Consider the following 24,433-nt stretch of genomic DNA (forward strand, 5'->3'; position numbering starts at 1 on the left):
TCGTTTGTATACAACTGTCGTTGCTGCAGACTTTCAGCTGTTGCTTGTCTCCATGCAACTGCAGACATCCGTGCCTCGTGTGTATGTAGCTTTATTATAGTTTGGTGAACTGGGATAGTGTACTACAAGGGAAGGACACTGAAGGGAAATTGCAAGCTTTCAAAATTATTCTCAATATTGTAGTATATATATACAGTGGAAGAAATAATTATTTGACCCCTCACTGATTTTGTAAGTTTGTCCAATGACAAAGAAATGAAGTCTCAGAACAGTATCATTTCAATGGTAGGTTTATTTTAACAGTGGCAGATAGCACATCAAAAGGAAAATCGAAAAAATAACCTTAAATAAAAGATAGCAACTGATTTGCATTTCATTGAGTGAAATAAGTTTTTGAACCCTCTAACAATAAAAGACTTAAAACTTAGTGGAAAAACCCTTGTTTGCAAGCACAGAGGTCAAACGTTTCTTGTAATTGATGACCAAGTTTGCACACATTTTAGGAGGAATGTTGGTCCACTCCTCTTTGCAGATCATCTCTAAATCCCTAAGGTTTCGAGGCTGTCTCCGTGCAACTCTGAGCTTGAGCTCCCTCCATAGGTTTTCTATTGGATTAAGGTCCGGAGACTGACTAGGCCACTCCATGACCTTAATGTGCTTCTTCTTGAGCCACTCCTTTGTTGCCTTTGCTGTATGTTTTGGATCATTGTCGTGCTGGAACACCCATCCACGACCCATTTTCAGTTTCCTGGCAGAGGGAAGGAGGTTGTCGTTCAGGATTTCACGATACATGGCTCCGTCCATTTTCCCGTTAATGCGATTAAGTTGTCCTGTGCCCTTAGCAGAAAAACACCCCCAAAACAAAATGTTTCCACCCCCATGCTTGATGGTGGGGACGGTGTTTTGGGGGTCATAGGCAGCATTTTTCTTCCTCCAAACACAGCGAGTTGAGTTAATGCCAAAGAGCTCTATTTTGGTCTCATCAGACCACAGCACCTTCTCCCAGTCACTCACAGAATCATTCAGGTGTTCATTGGCAAACTTCAGACGGGCCTGCACATGTGCCTTCTTGAGCAGGGGGACCTTGCGAGCCCTGCAGGATTTTAATCCATCCATCCATCCATTTGAGGTCATTCACTAACTCCTCCCGTGTAGTTCTAGGATGCTTTTTCACCTTTCTCAGAACCATTGACACCCCACGAGGTGAGATCTTGCATGGAGCCCCAGAGCGAGGTCGATTGATGGTCATTTTGTGCTCCTTCCATTTTCGAACAATCGCGCCAACAGTTGTCACCTTCTCTCCCAGCTCCTTGCTAATGGTTTTGTAGCCCATTCCAGCCTTGTGTAGGTCTACAATTTTGTCTCTGACATCCTTGGACAGCTCTTTGGTCTTTCCCATGTTGGAGAGTTTGGAGTCTGCTTGATTGATTGATTCTGTGGACAGGTGTCTTTTATACAGGTGACTAGTTAACCTCTTGCCGACCGCGTCACGCCGGTAGGCGTGGCCGCGGCGGCAGCCCCAGGACCGCCTAACGCCAATTGGCGTAAAGTCCTGGGGCTCTGTTTTGAATGAGATTGCGCGCACGCTGCGCGCGCATCTCATTCTCGGAGGGCGGAGCTCCGCCCCCTCTTCAGTCTCCGAGCGGCTATTGCCGCTCGGGAGACTGATAGACGGCGTGATCGCCGTCTATTTACCCGTACAGCGCTGCGATCGGCAGCAGCGCTGTACTGGGGACAGCCATGTGACACGGCTGTCCCCCTGGGACACTGGAGAGCGATCGGCTCTCATAGGCAGAAGCCTATGACAGCCGATCGCCACAATTGGCTGGCTGTGGGGAAGGAGGGAGGGAGGGAGGGAATAGATTTAAAAGAACACGCTTTTTTTTAATAAAAAAAAGAAACAAAAATATTTGTAAACAAAAAAAAAAACAATCTGGGGGCGATCAGACCCCACCAACAGAGAGCTCTGTTGGTGGGGAGAAAAGGGGGGGGAAATCACGTGTGTGCTGTGTTGTGCAGATCTGCAGCTTAGCCTTAAAGCTGCAGTGGCACATTTTGCTTAAAATGGCCTGGTCACTAGGGGGGTTTAGCACTGCAGTCCTCAAGAGGTTAAGACAGGTGTCCTTAATGAGGGTGACTAATTGAGTAGAAGTGTCTAACCACTCTGTGGGAGCCAGAACTCTTAATGGTTGGTAGGGGTTCAAAAACTTATTTCACTCAATGAAATGCAAATCAGTTGCTATCTTTTATTTAAGGTTATTTTTTCGATTTTTCTTTTTATGTGCTATCTGCCGCTGTTAAAATAAACCTACCATTGAAATTATACTGTTCTGAGACTTCATTTCTTTGTCATTGGACAAACTTACAAAATCAGTGAGGGGTCAAATAATTATTTCCTCCACTGTATATCCTACATGGAAACAAAACATCTAGGAATAAAAAAGGCCTCTATGGATGAATAGAAAGCTTAGAGATGAAATGAAGTGCAAAAAGAATGCCTATAAGGTCCTAAAACAGGAGGGGACCGAGGCTACATTAAGCAATTATAAGGAGTGCAATAAAAGTTGTAAAAAAGAAATTAGACTGGCAAAGATTGAAGCTGAAAATCAAATCGCTAGGGATATCAAATCTAACCCAAAGAAGTTTTACAAGTACATAATCTCTAAAAAAAAAAAAAAAAAAGAAAGAAAGGTTGACTGTATTGGACTCCTAAAGGATGAGGGTGGGAACTCAATAGAGGCTGACCAAGGTAAGGCGGAGTTATAAAATGCTTTCTTTGCTTCAGTCTTCACAAGGGAAACATCATTGTTGCAAATTACAGATGCAGAAGTCTCAATCTTCCAATTGTAATGTTAAATACTTAATGCAGGAAGAAGTGGAGGCAAGACTAAATAAATTAAAAATAGCCAAGGCACCTGGCCCTGATGGCATACATCCTTGGGCCCTAAGGGAATTAAGTTCAGTTATTGATCACCCCTTTATCTTATCTTTTGTGACTCCCTTTCAACTGGCAGAGTTCCTGTAGATTGGCGTACAGCCCACGCTTTCCCATTATTTACCCACGCTTTCCCATTATTTACGCAGGGCAAAAAAATCAGATCCGAAATTGATAGACCTGTAAGCTTAACATCAGTTGTGTGCAAGCTAATCAAGGGGATACTAAGAGACACTATACAAGACTGCATAGTAGAAAATAATCTTATTTCTCAGCATCCGCATGGGTTTACTAAAGACAGGTCCTGTTTGACTAACAAGCTCAGCTTTTATGAGGTAGTGAACGCTAAAGTGGACATTGGTAATGCTGTAGATGTGATATACTTGGACTTTGCAAAGGCCTTTGACACTGCTCCCCACAAAAGTCTGGTGCAAAAGTTGAGGATGCAAGGACTGGGGAAGAGTCTGTGTGCATGGACAGGGAACTGGCTAATGGACAGAAAACAAAGAGTTGTGGTCAATGGATCATACTCAAAATGGGTGACTGTTAGCAGTGGGGTCCCACAGGGGTCAGTACCTGGGTCCAGTGCTCTTAAATTTATTTATTAATGATCTAGTGTTGATCCAGGGATTTTATCTGATTGCCATCTGGAGTCGGAAAGGACTATGCCTTGTAAAGGTTTTTCGCCTTCCTCTGGATGAACAGGGATATGTGAGGGAGCAGGCTGGTTTTTTTCTGGTTGAACTCGATGGACGTATGTGCTAAAGTCCAATCTAGCCTTAAGAATAGAAAGGCTAGATTGGACTTTACTAAAGAACATCTAAAACGTTTCAAACTCTGGCCCGTGGGCCAAATTTGTCCCCCAGCGCCAGAAAACTTTGCCTGCTGCTGCTTATTTAACATTAGTTGTGGCCTGCGGTGCTTTGAAAGCTGGCCCGCAGCCATGCTACCTATTGCCTGGCTTCCTATACTGAGGCACCTACCTATGCCTAGCTTCCTATAGTTGGGCACGTATGCATGGCTACCTATACTGGGGCACCTGCTATGCCTAGCTACCTATTCTGGGGCTCATATGCCTGGCTACCTATACTGGGGGCACATACCTAGCTAACCTATACTGGGGGCAACTGTGCCTGGCAAAGACAAAAAAAACTATTCACTTTAGCTGAAGGTTGGCTGAGAATGTAAGCAAACCTGGCCAGATTTTCTTAGGTACTATGTTTTTGGCAAACTGTTGCAGTAATATCTGTGGCTCATGTCAGACTATAGTGAAGGTGGCTGAAAGGTTAGTTAGCAGTCGTGATTTGATTGCATCCACACAGCAAACTAATTATGCAGAGATATTTAAATATGGGATTCAAATTAAGGTAAGTACAGCAAAGGGAAGTGATGGAGTACTATAGCCATGATCGCAAAGAAGTGGAAGTTAAACTTCCTGTCAGTATAAAGGGGCCCATACACTGGTCGATTTTAGCTATCGATTTGATTCTATAGAATCGATCAATCAGAAATCGACTCTATCAAATTCCCCATTTGATCGATTTGATCTATCTGACAGGATGGAAGATCTAGGTCGATCTGCTGCTGGCAGCAGATCGATGGCCCATAGAGTTGCATTGGATCTAATGGTCCAATAATGCATTTAGATCAATTTCCAATAGATTTCATTCTAGAATCTATTGGAAATCTGTTCCTAGTGTGGGGAACATATGAGATAGTTCCTGTCAGATTCTACTTGACAGGCATCTGACAGAAAACTATCTGCTGTAAATCTATAAGTGTATGGCCACCTTTAGAAAATCGCCAGTAAAAAAAAAATCGCATACCACAACTGCCGCAGAGCCCCGGCGATTCTCAAGATTGCCCACCACAACCACCGGAGAACACAGCCCCTGCTTCCCAAAGCCTGTGCTTCAGTATTATAGATAGGTAGTTACAAAATGACATGAGGCCATTTTTAATTTTTAAAGAAAAGGTTCTGTATAGTCTTTTATAAAAGCAGGAAATGGACAGAGCAGCCTGCTGCAACTATGAAGCTTTGAGTTTATTGAACTCCTGACCAAATAGAAAGATTGATCACATTTCGCACAAAGTCAGAATCAGATTTATTTTGCCAAGTACAACATGAGTTGTACCCGGAATTGGTCTCTGCACAAAAGGACCTATAATGAAAATCTCAAGTACTGTATGTTGGGGGAAGAGATTGATTCAGAACCCATCTGCATTTATTTCAGGTAGTGATTAACACTTGCTTCTGACCCAGTGATTTGCCTCCAACAATGAGAACGGGGGATAAGAATAAACAAATATGGGCATAGCAATACATTTTTTTTACTCTGGTTTCTCTTCAGATCGCATAAATCTTAGCAATACAATTTTTTTCTGTAGTACAGGTAGTCCCCGGTTAACGAACGAGATAGGGACTGCACTTTTGTTCTTAACCTGAATCCGTTCTTAAAGTGGAATATAACCCAGTATTTCTTTATTGCTCTAAAAGAATATTTACAGCATATAATATACTAACACTGTTTATTTTTTTAGTAAAACAGCATTTAAAGGGTTGCATCACAGGACTGACTTTTTCTCCTGCAGGGGCTGCCGCATCCGAACTGGTGATTAGCTTGTCTTCTGTATACATTCTTTACTTGATACAATTAAGTAAACATTCTCTGGCTGTGCAGAAACTTATGCTAATGAGTCCTGGAGTGAACCACAGGTCAGAAATCACTGATGGCTGCATTTAAGGGCTGGTTCACATGGGCTTCTGCCGAGCTTTCGCTTGGCGCCAAGTTCAAACGCCAGCGTTAAAACACTAGCTTTTGGGAAGCGTTCAAGGCTAACAGTTCTGGTATCTGCTATTGTTTCCTGGTGTTTACCGCCTCTGAAAGCCACATGTTGCTTTCGAGACTAGACGCAACACCGGGGTCTACTGCCAGGCTTTCATGAAAGCCTGCAAAAGCCAGCTCTAAACGCTCCCATTCACTTGAATGGAACGGCGGTAGATCCCAAAAACGCCCGTGTGAACCATGCCCTTAAACAGAATTACAACAGTTATGAATAAAATGCACCAGCAGCAAAGTAAATAAACTGAACTTTGGGAAGTTAAAATTTATAAATGAATTATACTACTTGTGCACAAAAGCAAATATAATTGTATGGGTTATAAAAAGTAGGAAAACACATTTGTGTTGAATATTTTGTCAGTTTTAAACTGCTTTAAGTCAAAACACTGTCATCTCTGTCCCCTGTACCTCCTCTGTGCCCCCCTGTGCTTCCAGTGCCCCCCTCTGTGTGACCTCTGCCTTTTGTACCTGTTAATAAAAGTTTAAAAGCCATTTTTTCTTAGATTTTTTTTAAAAATCCATTTTCTCAAAAACTTCAAGACCAATTTGAAAATTTGTTTTTTACTTGTTCCCATGGAAACAGAATCCATGCCGTTCGTATTGGCAGAGCGTTCGTAAGTTGGGGACTACCTGTATTGTACTGTGATGTATCTGTGATGGTTATTAAATGGAAAATGATAGCATACATGTTTTTTTTTAAACCCCCCTTCCCCCATTCCTTCCAAAATAGAAGAAAAATGTGTTTTACTAAAGGAGATCTTCACCTAGCACTGGTGGTGCTGGATAGAGGTGAGTGGGGGGTATACATGTAATGTTCACCAGATCTCGGCCACCAGTAAAAATGTGACCCTTGCACTTCTTCTCCTGTGGCAATTCTTCTCCTGTGGCACTTCTACTTGCTGATGCTTGTAGCCATAAATACACACAGGTGCCATAAACTCTCCTGCAGCCATATCTAATTTAAGAACAGCACAAGAGGACTGTGTGACAGGACCGTTCCCACTGCCGGTGGTATCAGCTGATGGCCGTGTCCTGGTGGACATTAAATACAGGAGACATAATATTTTAAAATGGGGTTAAAGTCAATAACACAGTTATAGTGTATCATTTACTAGGATCTGATTTCAAGACATTTTGAAGTACATTAACAGCAAACCTGAGGTGGCGAACAAACAGAGGCTTCCCACTTTCGACTTGACCCCACCATGGCTGGCAAGACCCTCTCTTAGTTCAGTTATACAGTGCAAGTGTGACAACGACTACGCGGTAGCACAAAGGCTTTGGCTTTGTGCACAGGTGAGGCTATGCTTGCAAATGCGCAGCTGCACTTGTGCATGGCTATAATAATATATTTCACAAGCTTTTATCAGATATGTTTAGAGGATCCGTGCGCTGAAGTGATGGGGTCGAGATTGACACTGGAAGTCTCTGGACTATCCAGAGTCTTCACTGCATCTTAAAGGATACCCGAAGTGACACGATGAGATAGACATGTGTATGTGCAGTGCCTAGCACACAAATAACTATGCTGTGTTCCTTTTTTTCTTTCTCTGCCTGAAAGAGTTAAATATCAGGTATGTTAGTGGCTGACTCAGTCCTGACTCAGACAGGAAGTGACTACAGTGTGACCCTCACTGATAAGAAATTCCAACTATAAAACACTTTCCTAGCAGAAAATGGCTTTTGAGAGCAAGAAAGAGATAAAAAGAGGAATTTCTTCTTAGTTCATCACTATGTGCTTCTTTACAGTAACGAAGCTGGGATTTTCAGATGTTTGTGGAACTGTTGTGCATTTTAAAGCTCTGTTAAGTTAATTTAGTTGTAGTTTAGTTTATTAGTTTAACAATTCTAGGCATTCATGCATTTTCTGATGTGGACCCTCTCTGGTTTGTTTTAGCTTTGAACATATCAGAGTCCAAGAAAGATGCAGGTTTTAACAGTAGGTGGAGTTTTGAAAACGTGGACAACAGTGACAATGATATTTCAAAAGAGTAAGTAAAGTTTTGTGGATTATACCGCTCATTACAGCAATACATATCAGTAAGCATTCACAACATTGCTTTTGCTTTTTTTCACTCAGTACTTGTTCATTTTGCACACTGTACTAAACGCTTTTAAAAGTGCAAGCCTCATGCTGTCATTTTAGCTTCGCTTCTTGCCTCACTGACCTGCACCAAACACTTGTGAGCTACTATGGCGAACGCTATCGCTTTTTAAAGCGCTAGCGCAATATTACCTAAATGGCAGTGATCTCACTGCCACGATTTGCGGTGATCCCCAAACACACCACATGCAGCATTTTCTTGCGATTTTAGAGTAATCGTGATTACAATGCTAAAAAAGCACAAATCACAATTGCTCAGATATCGCAAGAGTGCACAGTGATTTTATTTTGACAAACACAGTAAAATTACAAGTGCTAATAGCTAGCATTTTACGTTTGCAAGTGAGAGTGGGACCTTAGAGCTTGGGCATACTGTCACATTCCTGAGCGAGTTTCGGCAATGTGTATCTGTGTGCGATATGCAGGGACATCTATGCATGGTCTGATGGGCACATTTCTGCAATGCATTCTGACAACATACCGCTGTATGCATATTGTGCACAGCACATAGCTGCCTAAAACCCATGTGCTAAGCACTTTCATAAACCACATGGCCACCTATGTTGCTGAGCAATGCAAGAGTATATACTAACGTAATAGTACAGTGAAGGTTTACTTTATTTCAAACACCAATTCATGTACTGGTATTTTTTTCTTTTTCTGTTAATCCTCTGCACCCGATTGGATGTATGAAGTGAACACAGAAACTAGATCACTCTTAATAGTGGGATAAGGATAAAGATTGCAGCTTGGGAGTTTGCATATATTAAAAGCAAGTCAGTCAGTATTTTCTTCATTTGCCTTTACATTCTGCTTGATTTTAAATAACCATACACATGGACAAATGCATGCTTCATTCAGAATTCATCTGTAAACAGGGCTGTGAAGTCAGTACAAAAATAATTTGACTCCCACTCCTCAGTTTATGAAACCACCGACTCCAGGTACCCCAAACTGCTCTGACTCCTAAGGACTTGCAGGGCTATGGAGTGGGTACAAGAATCATCCATCTCCGATTCCTCCGTTTTTGAAACTTCCGACTCCTCGACTCTGACTCCACAGCCCTGAAAGTAACTCTTGTCACACTAGACTTGAAACAGCGTAGTAAATACAGTATGTAGAGAAATACTGTTGTTATCTACTGCATGTTTAGTATAGGCTGCAACAACATGGGTGACAATTTAGGCTGTCTGCACATGTTTACAGTGTTTGGCTGAAGTAAAGCAGGCCATACACACTGGTTTTCCCTATCAATTTCCAGCAGATTTGATCACTCTGCTGGGAATCTATAGCACAACATCCCACATTGATCATAATTTCAATCTAAATTATCAACTAGATGGAGAATCTTGATCAATCGGGTGCCGCAGAGGTGCAGCGGTAGATCAACGGCCCATAGTGTTGGGCTACATTGGCCAGTGCAGTGCTGTGGTTCGATAGATTTTTAAAAACACTGGTGACATGACAGAAGGGGGCCCTGGGCTCTGCCACCACTCGGGACCTCCAAACCCACATGCAACACCAAGAGGGGGAAGTGCAGGTGAGCTTCAGTACGATAGGTCTTCAATAGTTTTCATGCTGAAATCCATTGAAAATCTGTGTACGGAATATGGATGGATATGATCCCTCACTGATCAGATTCAGGTTAGGGAGGTATCGATCTGTTTGCCACATTGGGTGGCAGTCTGTGTGAGTGTGACCACATTTAATGCATTCCTCTGTAAGCGGTGGCTCTGCTAATCTGTAAGAACCATCTTCACAGTGTACAGTGGAGTAGAAACTAGCCCACATACTTTTTAGTGAAATTCAACACTGCGGATAAAAGCCTTTCCACAGTTAGAGGAATTCTGCAATCTGCACATTCATCAATAAAGTGCACTCCATTTGTATTTCCACTCCAAATACCGTATGCCACTGTTATAGTAGCTGCTATTTAGAGAAAAGTTCAAGTGAACTGCATACAAATGTTTCACTGAAGTTAGTTTATTAACAATGTATTTTCTGCCTCGGTTTCCTTCCCTCCTACATAATATAATATACAGTGATTTGTAGTTCTTAATATGGCTTTCTGCAGCTCTAAACTACTGCTAAGCTGAGCTCACAAAATGTTATTCTAGGAGAATCGGCACTCTTCTCCAGTACTCCAGGGTAGGTTCTGAGAGACACAAATTATTCTGAGTTGATACAAATTATTGTTCTTTGCAAATATATGCTGCTGCTGTGACATTTTAAGCTGCCTCTATTTGCATAAAATTAGCATAACATTTTAGCCTGTCATTGTTTGCATTTCATTGACCATCACTTCTCCAGAGTAACCCCTCTTTTTTTAATTTTGCCTGTTTTTACAATTCGATAATTTCCATCAAATAGCTAGCTACTCGCATGTACAGGAGGTAAGGGGTACTGAAAATTGTTGTAATAAGAATAGCTTTGAGATGTGTTTTTTGAGGCACTGCGCTGATGTGCTCCAATCCAAACCATTGACAGCAGGAATCCTAGTCCAGTTAGAGAAAACTTTCCAACGATAAAGCAATTTGAAAAACACAATTTCAGGCTGTAATAAAAACCATTTGAAATGCTAATCAGACTTGCTATATTAAAAGCAGTGCTGCTCCTTTGCTTTCACTGAAGTTGGGGCTTTAGTCACACTACGACAATTAGAAAAAGAATGTTCTCAAATGCTTGTTGTGTTTTTTGCATTTTTACATGTTGCTTCCTTAGATTTTGCTGGTCACAATACATTTTTATATAAGCTACCTTATGTTTTGTTTTGTTTTGTTTTTTGTACGTGCATTAAGACTATGACATCTAGGTTATTTAAAAATCTGTGTGCTAAAGCAAGTGAAAACCCACACTGTATGTCAGCCTTTCTCAACCTTTCTACCGTGGAGGAACCCTGCAAATAGCTTTTGGATCTCAAGGAACCCCTTCAAACAATTTTTTGATCTCGAGGAACCCCTGCATTTATTTTGCAGGAGGCATAGTATTAAAAAGTAGGTGAGGCTGTTTATTTCACTACCCCTATTATACTCACTCCTGAGCCCCCAATTTAGTGCTTCTTGTTACAGTACCACCTATTATAGTGAGCTCCAATATACATTCCCCACGATGGGGGAAAATGCCAAGGAACCCCTGCAGAGTACTCAAGGAACCCTGGGGTTCCAGGGAACCCTGGTTGAGAAAGCCTGCTGTATGTGAAGATGTGCATTTTCCATAGACTTATTGAGCTCTACAATGCATACAGCTATGCGATAATGCATTGTGCAGCAGCACAGTGCATACGTGTGAATGCTAATATGACCCTATGGATTTGTATTATGTCCTTGCAGATTGCACACCATGTGCTGTAATGGAGTTATAGGAGTTGAAGTCACGACAAATTGTTCTGACTCCGGCTCCTTATAGATTTGAATTATGAAAAAAGTGATCTGTTAAAATGTCATATTTCACAGATATTACTCTTAAAGGGGCACTATGGCGAAAAATTGTAATATTTAAAATATGTGCAAACATAAACAAGAAGTACGTTTTTCCCAGAGTAAAATGAGCCATACATTACTTTTCTCCTATGTTGCTGTCTCTTACAGTAGGTATTAGAAATCTGACATTACCGACAGATTTTGGGTTAGTCCATCTCTCCATATGGGATTCTCAGCATGGCCTTTATTCTTTATAAAGACATTCCCTGATAAAGATTTATACAAATAAATATGCTGGCCAGCCTCCCTGCTCGCTGCACACTTTTGTGGCAGTTGCAACTGCCATTCACTAAATGCTTCTAAAAATAAAGAAAACCCTGAGAACCCCCCACAAGAGGATGGGCTAGTTCAAAATCTGTCGATAATGTTAGATTTCTACTGCTTACTGTAAGTGGCAGCAACATAGATAGGAGAAAAGTAATTTATGGATCATTTTACTTTAGAAAAAACATACTTATTTGTGTCTGCACATATTTTACATTTTACAATTTTTCGCCATAGTGCTCCTTTAACCCCCTTGGCGGTATAAAAAATACCGCCCGGGGGCAGCGCAGCAGTTTTTTTTAATTTTTTTTTTTTTTTAAATCGTGTAGCGAGCCTAGGGCTCGCTACATGATAGCCGCTGCTCAGCGGCATCCCCCCGCCCGCTTCGATCGCCTTCGGCGATCTCCGATCACGAAATCCCGTTCAAAGAACGGGATTTCCTGAAGGGCTTCCCCCGTCGCCATGGCGACGGGGCGGGATGACGTCACCGACGTCGGGACGTCATTGGGACTCCAGATCCAACCCTCGGCGCTGCCTGGCACTGATTGGCCAGGCAGCGCACGGGGTCTGGGGGGGGGAGGGGCGCGCGTTGCACCGGATAGCGGCGATCGGGCGCGCGGCGGCGGCGATCGGGGTGCTGGCGCAGCTAGCAAAGTGCTAGCTGCGTCCAGCAAAAAAAGAATTATTTAAATCGGCCTAGCAGGGCCTGAGCGGCACCCTCCGGCGGCTTACCCCGTGTCACACACGGGGTTACCGCTAAGGAGGTTAATAAAGCAGTTCTCTGCTGTTAGAATAAAGTCCAGTACATACCGTAGTTGTTTGACTAGTGTGAAGTCCACCTGAGCAGTTATGCAACCTGGCATTTGTGTATAATTTCCATCTGGTTTGAAATATATTATAGTATAAAAATGTTTCATTTTATTTGAACTGTAGTGTATCCGAGATGAAAAAACTTAACTAAAACAAGTAACTTGTCTATATATCTTATCTAAAGTTTAGATAGTTTACACAGCAAATCTAGCTTCAAACAGCTTCAATAGTATACAGGAAAATTGATACTTACCTGGTAATTTTCCTTTCCTGGTGCATCTCCATGTCGGCATACTACTGGGGTTAGCTCCGCCCCTCTAACCCCTATAGGACCAATCAAAAAAGGCTATATATATGGTCCCTACCCCTACCACCGTATTCTAATAATTTAAATCTCAGACACGATGGACCAGGGCGGGACGTATGCCGACATGGAGATGCACCAGGAAAGGAAAATTACCAGGTAAGTATCAATTTTCCTGTTTCCCTGGTGCCTCCATGTCGGCATACTACTGGGATTTGCCTAGTAGAAATAAGAGACCAAACGGGTGGGTGCCATCAACAACTGTTTATGTACTGCAGATAAAACACTCCTTCCAAATTTCATAGAGGTTAACAGAGCTGGATTCACTCTAATGATTTATGAATGTGTTAGGCGATGACCAATTGGCTGCCTTGCAGATATTTATCAGGGAAACTCCAGCTGCCGCTGCCCAAGAGGAGGAAATACTCTGTGTCGAATGTGCTGAGGTAGAAGAAGGTGCTTCTGACCCTCTGGCTCTATAAGCTTCCTTGATTAACCGGACCAGCCATGCTGCTACCGTTCTAATGGCAACTTCCTTGCCCTTCCTTGGGCCTGCCGGATTCACCAACAGATGATCAGAAGATCTGAATGAGCTGGTTACCTGAAGATACACTTGTAACCATCTTGCAACATCTAAAGGATGCCCATTGGGAAATCTTTCTTCCGCCGGGAAAGCCGGCAGCGTCCACTCTTGATTTAAATGTTTTACTGACACAACCTTTGGAAGGAAATTAGACATTGGCCTCAAGACCACCCTGTCTTGGAAGAAGTTTAAAAAGGGCTCCTTCCAACCTAGTGCCCTTATCTCCGACACCCTTCTTCCTGATGCTACTGCAATCAAAAAGGACATTTTTAGGGTTATATTCCACAATGAACAGTTCTCTGGGGGTTCAAAGACTTCAGATGACAAATACTCAAGGACCAAGGGAAGGTCCCAGCTAGGACACATTTTCTGTAAAGGAGGTCTCAACTTCATTATGGCTTGAAAAAACTGCTGCACCAATCTGTGTGATGCCAACTGAGAGCCAATCAATGCTGATATTGCTGAAATGTGCACCCTGAGCGTTCTTACAGTCAGACCCATGTCAAACCCTGCTTGAAGAAATTCGAGAATGTGTGGCACTGAGGGAACAAGGTAATCTATTTTCTTTTGAAGAGAGAATTCAATGAACTTCCTCCATACTCTGTAATAGGTATTATTAGTTGAGGATTTTCTTGCCTTTAGTAAAGTTTCTGCGACTGTTTGTGAAAATCCAGCCTTTAATAAATTCTCCCTCTCAATTTCCAAGCAGTTAATGATATTCTCTGAATGTGCTGGTGTCTCAGTTCCCCCTGTGATAAGAGGTCTGGCAACAGAGGAAGTTTCCAATGGGGTGCCACTGACATTTTGAGGAGTAGAGGAAACCATGGTCTCTTCGGCCAGAAAGGAGTCACTACTATTGCCTCCACCTCCTCCCCCTGAAGTCTGTTCAAGAACCTCAGTATAAGCGGTGTCGGGGGAAAGGCATAAACCAGATTTGCCCTCCATGACTGAGTCATTGCGTCCACTCCCTCCGCCTTCTTGGACGGGAATCTGGAGAAGAATCTGGGTAATTGGAAATTCAGATCCGAGGCAAATAAGTCCAGCTGAGGCAGACCCCAACGCTGTACCAACATCTGGAATATCTCCTTCTTTAACATCCACTCGTTGTTTTTGATCAGGTTTATGGACAAAAAGTCTGCCCGAGCATTCTGATTCCCTGGGATGTATACCGCTCTCAGAGCCAAAAGATTCCCCTCTGCCCACTGCATGAGTGGCTCTACTTCCTTCATCAGGGATTTGCTTCTGGTTCCGCCTTGCTTCTGTACATAGGCAACTGCCGCCTTGTTGTCCATTTGTATGCAGACTGCTTGTCCCTTCAATAGATGGGCAAAGGCCTGAGATGCTTTGTAGGCTGCTCTTAACTCCAATATGTTGGAAACCACACCTATTTGGAGACTCTTCCATCTGCCTTGGGCCCAGCTGTCCATGCAATGTGCTCCCCAGCCCATCCTGCTGGCGTCTGACGTAACAGTGATCCAATGATATGGCGACAACTGGTTGGCATTGCACAGGTTGCGCTGTTGTGTCCACCATAAAAGGGACTTGCTGTGATAACCTGATCGACTGTGTCATTGAATGATGATTCCATTGACTCAGGAATAGGTCTTGTAGCGGTCTCATGTGCCATCTGCTCCACTTCACCATCACTATGGCTGATGACATCAATCCTAGCACATGCATGCATGATCTTGCTGTTATCGAATGCTGATGGAAAATCCATTTCACCTTGTGTATCAGATCTTGAGCTTTTGTCTCTGGTAGGGATACTGAATCTCTTACTGTATTGAAAACTGCCCCTAAGTATATGAGAGTTGTGCTTGGCTCGAATTGGCTTTTTCTCCAATTGATGACCCAGCCCAAATCGCTCAGGAAGGTTGCAACCTTTCTTGAATCCCTTATTAGATCTTCCCTGGACCTTGCTACTACCAGGATGTCGTCCAGGTAATGATGGACCTTTATTCCTTGAGTTCTTAATTCGGCTATTGCTGATACTAAGATCTTCGTGAATGTCCGTGGAGAGGTTGAAAGTCCGAAGGGCAGCGAACAGAACTGCAGATGGGTGTCTTCTAAAGAGAATCTCAGGAACTTCTGATATTGATGATGTATGGGTACATGATAATAGGCATCCTGAAGGTCTATGGACATCATCCAGTCGCCCGGGGACACTGCCAATATTATCGATTGTAGTGATTCCATTTTGAACCTGGGTACTTTTATTGATTTGTTCAGATACTTCAGATCTATAATTGGTCTGAATCCCCCTGATTTCTTTTGTACCATAAAGAGAGGGGAGTAGATCCCTTTGAATTTTTCTGAGTCCGGAACCGGTAATACTACTCCTTGAGTTATCAGGGATTGAACATATTGCACTAAAACCTGTTTCCTTCCTGGATCTGCAGGAATCCTTGTAGGAATCCATCTGTCCTGTGGTACTTGACGGAAAGTCCATTTGTGCCCCTTCTTTATTACTGCATACACCCATGGATCTTGGATTCTCTCCGCCCAGACCTTGGCAAAAGAGCTTAGTCTTGATCCCTCTGTCACTGTCTGGGCGGGCGCACCTTCAAAATGGCTGCTTTTGCTGGCCTCCCGGCTTGACTGCTGATTTCAGAGATCTGGCTAAGTTTGACTGAGTGCTTTTTCAGTTTTTTCTGAACGATCTTCCAGGTTTATAACTCTTGGCGTCTGAAAACTTGCTTGTTGGATGCCTTTTTGTATTTGGATAACTCTTCTTTGCTGGCCTATCTTGTGGTAGGAGGCCAGATTTGCCACCCGTTACTCTCGAAATGGCCTTGTCCATTTCCTTGCCAAACAGAGAGGAACCATCAAATGGAATCTTCACCCAGCTTTGCTTCGAGCTAACGTCTGCATTCCAGTGCTTTAGCCACAAGGCCCTCTTGGCTGTCACCGAATTCAACATTACTCTGGCTGTCAGCTGATAGTTTTAGATCATCCAACGCTGAAATGATTTCTGCTGAATCTACGCCTCTTTCAATTGCCTCTTCTATGTTAGCTATCCAAACGTTCACTGCTCTTCCCACTGCCGTCAAGGCTATGGCTGGTTTACAGATCTGTCCTGTCGTGAGATATATCTTCTTTAAATCGTTATCGATTCTCCTGTCCAGGATGTCTTGGAACGTTACCGTATTTTCCATTGGTAGGGTAACGTGCTTCATCAATTTTGAAAGAGAAGCATCAACTATTGGAGGAGACGATAAGAAAGGGGCCTCTTCTTCTTTAATCGGGTAGAGCTTCGAAAACCTATTGTGTAAGGATGTTTTGTTCTCTACCTTCTCCCATTCCTCCAATACGATGTTCTTAATTTCTCTCATTAACGGAAAGGAACAATGCTTCTTAGATAGATGCGTGTAATATTCCTTATTCTGCGGCTGCTCCTCAGGGGGTCTTTCCACTCCAGAGCTTCCTTAACAGCGGAAATAAAGGGAGCCGTGAGAGAGAAATTAAAGAGGCCTGAAGAGAGTTCCTCGTCCGATGCCTCTGGATCTGGCTGCTTCTCTGCCACATTTGCCTCGGTCTGAGAGGTACTTGCTGCTGAAGAAAGCGTATCCACTTCCTCCCTCACCACTCTTCTGATCACCTCCACAAGATCTTCCGTCTTTGTTTCATTTTCTTTTGCTAATTGACCTAGGCATGATGCGCATAGGGTCTTGCCCTGTAAAGCCGTACCAGGACAAGCCCAGCATTGACCTCTGTCAGGCATAGAACGCCTCCTTGGAGATCTAGATCTGGATCTTGAATGGCGTCTATAACCCTGTTTGTCACGATAGGATGAAGCACCATAATGCAATCCTGATCTTGAGTGGTGGCTTCTGTATGATCCGCTTCTGTGCCTTGGTGGTGACCGAGGGCTATTAGCACCTCCTTGTCCCGGTGGTATCACATAAGAGCTGCAAAACATAATTTATATATCCATGAGCTCAGTGATCAGGCACAAGCTTTTTATAAAAAGTTTTTTTGTTTTTTTTAATAACTACTCTCCCCTTACCCAGAGGGTCTATGAAGATCGCCAGCCTCAGCAGAAACGTCCACTGAAAAAACACAAAACGAAAAAGAAACCTTAAGTTTTTTTTGTCCATACAGTCATTGTAAAAAACAAGATGAGGAAAATGGCTTAAATAGCTGCTTACATCCTGATGTATCAGATGCTTCTCCTTCCTCCATCACTGCAAGTCTGAGGATTCATTCAGCCAGCAAGGGGATACCTGACAGCCCTCCAGTGCACACCAGTCTCCTGGTCAGCCTTGCACTGAAAAGCACGTATCCGGCTTTAAATAAGCCGCTCCGACGTCCCCCTGCGTGCCTACGCTGTACCAGGGCAAAGATGCCCTGACCAAAGATGGCCGCCGCACTTCCTGGTCATTCTGTGACCACTTCCGGCGGCTCGCGCATGCTCCGACGCCACTTCCGCCCGCCGGGAACACGCGTCAGAGCCCTCCTGCCGCCATGACAGCTCTTACCTTCTCCCCGGAGAGATACAATTCTGGAACCGGCCATCCGACGGCAATTCATCGCGTCCTGCAGCCTCCATCTTCTCACCTTCCGCTGTGTACGTTTCAACCCTGCATTTAGCAGGAACTGAGCTGGCACCCTCCTAACCCCAGACCAGATACAGGTACAGGGGAAACACTGGACGCATTTAGCAGCCCATATTCACAGGAAGCTTAACCTGTGGTTTGGGCAAGGGGGAGCCTTTATCAAAAGAACAAAATTTAAGAAAAAAAACTTTCCTTAACGAGACTTTGACAGACACAGGTCCTATAGTGTCTGAGGACAGAAAAAAGAATACGGTGGTAGGGGTAGGGACCATATATATATATAGCCTTTTTTGATTAGTCCTATAGGGGTTAGAGGGGCAGAGCTAACCCCAGTAGTATGCCGACATGGAGGCACCAGGGAAATGATTATTTCTTCCTGTGATACAGAGCAGCCATATTCTGATTGTCATCATTACACAGCCAAGCTGCTCTGTATCTCCACCCCTCAGCCTGTGAAAACTCCACCCCTCTCTCCTCCTCCTTGCCTCTGAAATCTCTAGCTGGTAACGCCTCCTTGGGAAAAGCCTCCTCTTCCCAGACTGAGCTCCCATGAGCGCTTGCTACACGGGACTCAAAACGCCTAAGCGCTGGAGGTGCTGTGGGCGAGGCTTGTTTCGGTTATAAGGTATTAGGGTATTAAAACAAACAAAAGTATTTGGCTTGAGGAATGCCCTATAAACTATATGTAATGGGAACAATTATGCAATAAGTAATAGTTTTATCTCGGATCCACTTTAAAGAAATTCGGTAATATTAAAAAAAAAAAACCTCTGGGGGATATTTAACTTCGGAGGGGGAAGCCTCAGGATCCCAATAAGGCTTCCCCCTCCCTGTAACTTCAGGGAATGCAGTGCTGCCTCCCCCAAATCCCCTCCCCCAATCCTCCTCTTCCGCTGTTCCATGTGGTGTCCATCCACATGCCCTCTGTACATGCTTCTACATGGCTGTGTAGCAGCTGTCACTGGGATTGTCCTGGGCATGCGCAGTTCTGATTATTTCTGATTGGCAAATGCTCAGGGTGCTCTCAGCCACATCTACTGTGCACAGTTATTCTGGAACATGCTATACAGGTGAATGAGGAATGGTCACCACATGCTTTGGATTCCAAATAGTCCTTCCCAATCAGAGCTACGAACAGGGCTACAGCATCACTTTAATCTGTTAATTTCGGGGTTTTTTCCCCTCAGGTACACTTTAAAGTCCTCCTAAATGTAAAACTAGGAAAAATATCAAACAGTGCTAGTGCTTACTTGCTTATATATGCCCTACATCTCTACCCTCTGCTGCTATTTTCCGCATCTTAAAGTGGACCCAAATTAAAAATACAAGATTTCAGAAATAAATCTTTTATTCTAAATTATAATAAATAGCAGCCTTTTTTCGGCTGCATGACGACAAATATAAAATATTTTACATTTATTGGAGGAACCCCTCCCTTCCTTTCATATTGCCGGGACAGAATCCGGCAAACTGGTTTAGTAGATGGTCTCCAGCAAAGGAGGAATTGCTAATGGCTGCCACCTGTATAACCCTAGTAATATAAAGAGAAGGGTGAAAAGTATGCAATGAAATGCTCATAGGCTTGAAGGAGTGTTTATTTATCTTTGTATGTGTCAGAGTGCTGCAACTAAATATTTTGAATTAAAAAGTTTGGTTTGGGTCCGCTTTAAGGAATCTGCAGCTTCCTTCCTCTTCCAGATGCTTGTTTTCATATTCAGGCCAGGACAGTTGCCCAGCTAGCTCCTTCCTAATGTTAATTTATGAACACTATGCCCATTTGTTATTCTATGGGGATCTACCAGGCTAAAGATGGATACAGACACTTTCACTGCTTCACTAGTTTGAAAATCCAATCTGTGAGTAAATGTGAACTCTAATTTCACTTATTTTTACCATCACATTATTGGGTGTTATTTGCAGTGTCCACAGGCCTCTGCATGGCTAACCTGCAGATTATTGGCTAGCCATCAGTGCTTATCAGCTTGTTAGCAAACTGAATTAGCAGTTCAATGGCCATCCATACTGTGTTGTCTTCCTACCTCCTCAGCAACACGCTTTAAAATACCAAGCTTTAGAGGGGCTTGTCTGGTCCTGCCCCATTTGGACTGTCTTGACTTAGTCTGACTGCAGTGAACATAACTCTTCCACAGGCACTGCATCCAGTAAGGCTGCATACAGCCTTGTTTTGTAAAATTAATCTGCAGGGTTGTTACTGAGACTTACTTTGCACTTTTAGTATTTTTCTTTCTCCCACATTTCAGGAGACAGTAGTATCCCGCTTGTTGCATTATTTTATCAAGGATCATTAAAACGTAGACCATGAAGGATGAAAATTTCAGTTGAAACTTTAGCCAGAACTGTGTTTTTCTGTCTCTCATGACTTAAAAAATAGAGTGAAGCAGGAATGTTTTGCGCTGTTCTCTAACTTTTTCACTAGTCAGTTTGTTGGTAGTTTTAAACCTTTTTTATTTCGTCCAGGTGGCCGTAGTAGTGCAGATGTTCAGCTTTGCATGCATTGTGTGCAATAAACGTATAACTATTACATTTTATTCTTATTCATAGTAAAGCAAACTTGCTCAGCATAGATGAAAGCGATGGACCCAACTCTGAGCCTGATGAACAAAAGGCAAGTCTGTAGTAGTCATTTTTTTTTATTTTTTTATAAAACTTAATGTTCATTCCAATAATATTGCAGTGCTATGCAGATGAAAATGTGCCACCCCCTCCCCCCACCTTGCGCTATGGTTTTCCCCTTAGGTAGTGGAGTGCTAGCAAATTTGATGGTTGTTTACATACCACACTGGTGTCCCCTCTATCTACTTCATGATTTTTCCACATCTAAACTGAAATGACTAGAGAAACTATTGGTCTTCTGTGCAGCACCATCTTTTGTCTGGAAGAAGCAGTGGTGGGGTAAGTAAGCAAACATGACAACACTAGTGATAAGTCACCCAGTACCTGCAGGCACTGATGGTGTACTTGGCGTTTTAGTGGCATTATAGGGTGGCTGAAAACATCAATTAAGCTAGACTACATTATCCTCCAATGCATTTTAGGTGACATCTGGGCCACTGTCGTTCTGTAGATAACTTGTGTAACTACAAGTGAAAATTTAGATGCAGTATAATGAAATGGCTATATCGGCAATAACCATGAAACTATTTGTCTAAACATTGCTGTAAAATAAATACTTTTATCCTGCACACAGTAGGTGTCCTAAGTCCTAAATGATATGCCAAATTTACAGTTTTTAATCTAAAATTTGTGAAGTGCTTATAAAGCATGTTTTTAAAGAATTCACCATAAATGTATGTTAACTCCTCATTTCAACACATGTACAGGCAGACCCTGGTTAATGAACGAAATAGGGGACTGTAGGTTCGTTCTTGAGCTGAATCTGTCCATAACCCAAAACACTGTGCCATCTATGTCCCCTGTACCTCCTCTGTGCCTCCAGTGTCTCCCTCTGTGTCACATTTCATTGCCCCCCCCCCCTTCTGTGTCACAGTAATTATGGGATAATGCAAAGTTAAGTAAATCTAAAAACGAATTGCGCTTGTTCTGGTGTGAATGATTCTTCCTGGTTGAAAAAAATGCGGTACTGCCTCTGAACCCTTTCCACGTGGTTTGTAGGGATAGAGATGTAACATCGAGAGAGGCCCAAACAGAGCCGGGACAAGGTCCTCCAGCACCCAAGGCTGAGACACCAAAGTGCGCCCCTCCATCCCTCCCACCCCAGCCATCACACACTGATTGCTTTTAGACTATGAAGAGCCACAGGGCCCACAACCTCCCCAATACCTTAATATCTAGTTATATGGCTTGCAGTCACTGCCATGTATCCCCTTTTCTTATTTCTTTCTGCTTCAAACACAATTAGGAGTGACAGCTGAATGAATTCTGCACCTCCTCCTACACTGCGCCCTGAGGCTGGAGCCTCTCCAGCCTATGCCTCGGCCCGGCCCTGGGCCCAAAGATAAATTCCCTCCCTATGGTATTTGGCTAGAATTTCTATCACATGTAAGTAGAAAAAAACAGTCTTGTAAAAGTAATACCTTTTCAATGGCTAACTGATAAAGTTAAATAATGCAAGCTTTCTGGGATCTAGTCCCCTTCAGGCATATTTCCAGATGTTAGCTGAAGTAAAACACTGATGCAGGTTTTACTTCAGCTTACATCTGGAAATATGCCTGAAGGGGACTAGATCCCAGAAAGCTTGCATTATTTAACTTTATCAGTGAGCCATTAAAAGGTATTACTTTTACAAGACTTTGTTTTTTTCTACCTACATAATTTGTTTGGCTAACACGGTGCAGAAACATTTTTACTACTCCATCACATGTAAGGAGTCTCTGGTGTAAGTTGAAATTTGGAGGACGACTGGTTGAAGGAAATAATCCACATATGCAGAGATGTTAGCAACATGTCCTTCCATTCCAGCGACAATGGGTCTGCCTGGGGTTATCGGGAATTTTAATGTATTTTTGGGAATATGATAGAAGTAGGCTACAGTGGGATGAGTGACATTGGGAAATCTGACATTATCATTTAATAAGGGAAGCTTTGTGATCTGTGCTGACCAATATTGCCAACACTTTTTAATATTTTTTTTTTTTTAAATCTATGCTTCGGTCCGGTCATGACTGAGAGCTGGGTAAGTGGCGGTATCTTACAGTAGTTTTATGCTAGGTATACACAATGAGATTTTCTGGCAGATTTACCATCAGATCGATTATTTCAAACAAGTCTGATCTGATTTCCAATCGTTTTCCTACCGATTTTTCATTCGTTTCTGTGGAAAATTGGGAATCAGATCAGACATGTTGAAAATAATCAATCTAACAGTATATCTGACAGAAAATCTCAGCGTGTGTACCTAGCATTAGTCCTTCTTTGATGTAGGCGAATGAACCATGAGTATGATACCTCCACCTTTATCCGCCTTTCTAATAACCAGCTCCTTATTCTCCAGCAACGTTTTAAATGCCTCTAAATCCTGTGTTGTGATGTTATTGAATTTGTTTTTTTCCTGGTGGCATAAGTCTTTATATTGCCTGAGGACAATCTGATAAAGTTTTTATAAATTGGTCTTTTCAATGCATGGCGCAGAATACAGATTTGGGCTTGAAGGGGTTGTGTTTAGTTAGGGTTTCCGGAATGTATTGCAGTCAATCCTCATCCAATGGGAAGTCCTTTTCATTCAGTAATTCGACGAGTGTTCAATAACCTCAGCGTCTGTGGTTGATCCATTTTGATCTGTTCGTTCAAAATATTTTCATTGCACCTGGTAGAGCCATCTGTGCGATTTTTGTTTTGTTTGAGTGTAAAGAACCTTTTCAGGGTGAGGCCTTCTCACCAATCTATGCAGATCTTTAAATTAAAATTTGTTAGATATAGGCTTCAATTCATCAAGCATTACCGCATTCGGTAATGCTGAAAACAGCTGAGTTAACGGAGCACTTAAGAAAATGTTAATTCATCAAAGCTGTTACCGAATGAGAAGCTGAAATCACAGAGCAATGAGATAAATTACCGACTTGTGCTCAACACATGTCAGCAAATGTCAGTAAATGTTAATTCATCAAGGTTACCACATTCGCTAGCACATTCGGTGTTTATCTCCAGCTCTCCCCTGTCGTTACAGGCTTCGAAAGCCTTCTGTGTGAATGTTTTCCTGATTAACAGGAGCAGGCAGCCAATAGAAACAGCCCCTCTTCTCCTGTAAGTGCTGCTGATAGGTCACACAGGCTTCTCCACACAAGCTTCCAGACCTCCCAGGCAGTGAGCAGAGATAACGGGACAAAAGATATCCCCAGATGTCCTTCGGTGGTTTAACCCTTTGAGTCCCTGTTTGAATATACAAAGATGCATGTGGTGAAATCACCAAGCATGGCATTTGTAAAGTCTCCAGGAAGTTTATCTACGTTGTGGCAAATAAGTAAAATGTTAAGAAATACTGATGGACAGATTCAGAGCAGCAGAGGCAGTATAAGTAACAGTAAATATAACACACGTTTACATGTAAAGGGATGTCTGGATGCCTTCTATTGTTATCAGCTTGTAACAACACAGAGACATTCCAAGCTGCTCTGCACCACTCTGCCTTTATCTAACAGCCTTTGATGAACTGAAGCCGTAGTACTTCGGTAACTTAACGAACCTCTACCACACATGGGAAAATATTGATGAATTAGCACAGTGAAGTGTAAAATACCGAATGCGGTATTTTAAGGACTGGGATTTTGTTATCGAACACCCTTTGATGAATTGAAGCCATAGTGGTGGGTGCAATGTTTAGTCCTTTTCTGAGATGGCCACCTTCTATTTGAGAAAGGGGATATGAAGAAAGGTTGAAGATTAGATTCCTTCTCTTCTACATTTTTCTTACCCTTCTCGCAATTTTCTGCCTCCTCTGGTACCTAGCCTAATTTGTCCATGCTCCTTTTGGCTGCTGGGGGAGTCGCAGGAAAGCACTCCACTAAAAAAAAAATGGTCTTGTCTCGGGCCCCTGATGTCCTTTTATCTTTTGGAACCACCTGGGCAGGTTGTGAACTG

The 24,433-nt window shown here is 42.8% G+C and overlaps 1 protein-coding gene across 2 annotated transcripts in view; it reads left to right on the plus strand.

Moving 5' to 3' along the window:
• The window catches only part of SENP6 (SUMO specific peptidase 6), a 154,814-nt gene that overhangs the window by 28,637 nt on the left and 101,744 nt on the right, over positions 1–24,433 (plus strand). For both annotated transcript variants that reach the window (XM_068281508.1, XM_068281509.1), the window contains exons 2-3: positions 7,676–7,769; positions 20,441–20,504. In XM_068281508.1, the coding sequence (XP_068137609.1) occupies positions 7,676–7,769; positions 20,441–20,504 (158 nt within the window). The remainder of the gene's footprint in view (positions 1–7,675; positions 7,770–20,440; positions 20,505–24,433) is intronic.

This window comes from Hyperolius riggenbachi, chromosome 4 (genome assembly GCF_040937935.1).
Source record: "Hyperolius riggenbachi isolate aHypRig1 chromosome 4, aHypRig1.pri, whole genome shotgun sequence".
NCBI lineage: Eukaryota > Metazoa > Chordata > Amphibia > Anura > Hyperoliidae > Hyperolius > Hyperolius riggenbachi.